Source organism: Lathyrus oleraceus, chromosome 4 (assembly GCF_024323335.1).
Source record: "Lathyrus oleraceus cultivar Zhongwan6 chromosome 4, CAAS_Psat_ZW6_1.0, whole genome shotgun sequence".
Classification (NCBI taxonomy): Eukaryota; Viridiplantae; Streptophyta; class Magnoliopsida; order Fabales; family Fabaceae; genus Lathyrus; species Lathyrus oleraceus.
Window position 1 is genome coordinate 250,345,632 of NC_066582.1, and position 2,400 is coordinate 250,348,031.

The following is a 2,400-nucleotide window of genomic DNA, read 5'->3' on the forward strand; positions in this document are numbered from 1 at the left end:
TGTCTGCATTAGATAATAAAATTTATTTTTATGTGTAATACTAATAACAAAGATAGATTATAATATTACCATAGCTTTGTTAATTTTAAGTAGGTATAAAATATTTTTAGCATAAAATTTTTTATTCCCTGTTTCCCACAGATGTACACACTAGTTATTGATTAGTTTTAAATTTATGCTTGATATTGTTTCCAATTTTATTTGATTCTTCATCTTGTTAACTTAATATCAATATATAATTTTCTTTTGCAATTTCAAAACATTATGTCAAAACATCAATAAAGTGAGATCTATAGTTAGCTTGTTTCTAACTTGTATTCGTATTATTCTTTTAAAAAATTTAGAAAGACTTTTTTATAAACAGTTTTAGACTAAAAAAAAACTAATTCAAATATTTTTGATAAAATATTATTTAATTTTTTATCATTTTACTATAAATTTTATTTAATATTAAAATATTAAAATATCATTTGCTCATGGTGGACGAAATTTATAAGTCAATTATCAATTATATATTCCATTCATCCGAAAGAAGAAAAAAAACTAAAATCAATTCAACACATTCTTTTCTAATTAACGAACAAATATCAAGAACAGAGGCTAAAAAAATATATTAGATATCTACAAAATTACATGTTTTTCCAATTCCCATTTCTGCTTCAACATTTTTTTAATCTGTTTCTCCTAAAAAACAATTAAAAATATAAAATAAAAGGTTTCACAAATCAACCCACGCTCCTTGATCTAATATTTGTGCACAGATAATTTTTGTTATATCTATTGTACCTTAACACCAAGAAAATCAGCTGCGGATTTAGCCATCATAGTAGCAAATTCATTGAAACTAATAACACCATCACCATTGCTATCAGCTTCAGCCATCATGTTAGCAAGTTCGTGATAGGTTAAAGGATGTCCCATCTTTGCCATTGATCCGGCGAGTTCCGCCGCCGTGATGAAGCCGTTACCGTCTCGGTCGAACGAGCGAAAAACCTCTAGAAGCTGTTCTTGATTGACTAAAACATTCTCGTTCATGTCCGGCATGATTGCGTTAACGAGCTCGTCGAATTCGATGTAACCGTTGTTGTTGTTGTCCATGTTGTTGAGTAAGGCGTGGAGTTCGTCGCCGGTTGGTTTGATGCCGAGCGAGCGGAGGAGCGCGGCGAGCTCGAGATGTGTTAGGCTGCCGTCGGAGTCCATGTCGAAGCGATTGAATATGTCGCTTAGTTGTTTGATTTGATCGTCGGTTTGGAGCATTGACATGGCTTGAATATGTCGCTTAAGGAAAAGAAAATTTTGATGGATAAATAGATAGAATTGTTTTTGCTTTTAATGATTTTGAAATTTGTTAGTTTGGTGATAATGATGATGGTGTTGATTTTGTTATGATGGTGATATGTTTGATTGAAGATTTGGAATGGGTCGAAAGGGTTGTGAGAGAAAACGCGTTTTTGTTTGATAAACAGAAAACTGAATTTGAGAAATGGGGATGAGAATGTGAGAATGGGTATGTGTTTTAGTGTTTACCAATTTAGTTGTTGGGAACACCCTTTGCGTGTGAAAAGGATGTTGAAAAATTGTTAAGGTGAAATTTGGGATTAAGATTAAGTTATGTGTATTAGCTATAATTAATGTGTGTGTGTCCGTGAGTTTAGTTTAGGGGTTTGAAATTGTTTGGTGAATAGAATAGATATTGACCAACGAAGTATACGGAGAAATTAATTGATATTGTCTAAGATGGGTTTGTGTGAATTTTTTAGTATAAACTTGTCAAGTGGATACCAGCGTATTTAGTGCTGGCCAAAATGGATTATTCTAGAAGCTGTGGATAGGGGCAGTTGGGTTCTAATGCACAAGCTATGATGCATGGGAGGTTGTTTGATTAAAAGCAAATTGTATTTTATAAGGAATGATTGTGCAGCTTATAGATAAGTTAAGGTTTAATGATTGAACAACTTAGCTAGCTTGTAAATTTGTGTTGCAAGTAACTAGGTTAACACAAGTAATTCTAACTAACAAAGATGTATTACAATTTTGTCAAACCTCCTAATTCATATTTTTTTTTAATTTTATGAGCTCCTTCAAGCAATTAAATCTTGCGATTTTTTTTAAATAATTATTTTTTTCAAGAATAATACGAAAATAATCACAATTTCAAAGTTTCTATCAATATAATCATTTAAAAAAAAACCAAGACGTTTTTTGCTATGTCGCATATAGGTAAAGTATAAAAGCATGCACCACTGCAATTGGCGCATGCATGGGCTACTCTTTATTTTTTTTTACACGCATGCGCCAATTGCAGTGGCGCATGCTCCTACATTTTACATGCTTTTACATGCATGCGTCAATTGCAGTTGCACATGTTCTTACATTTTACATGCATGCGTCAATTGCAGT

The 2,400-nt window shown here is 31.9% G+C and overlaps 1 protein-coding gene across 1 annotated transcript; it reads right to left on the reverse strand.

Annotated features, from left to right (window-relative positions):
• Nucleotides 1-603: 603 nt before the first annotated feature.
• Nucleotides 604-1,704, reverse strand: LOC127074904 (probable calcium-binding protein CML16). Its single transcript, XM_051016317.1, has one exon. The coding sequence runs from the start codon at nucleotides 1,261-1,263 to the stop codon at nucleotides 778-780; it is 486 nt and encodes a 161-aa protein (XP_050872274.1). The 5' UTR covers nucleotides 1,264-1,704; the 3' UTR covers nucleotides 604-777.
• Between the last annotated feature and the right edge of the window lie 696 nt (nucleotides 1,705-2,400).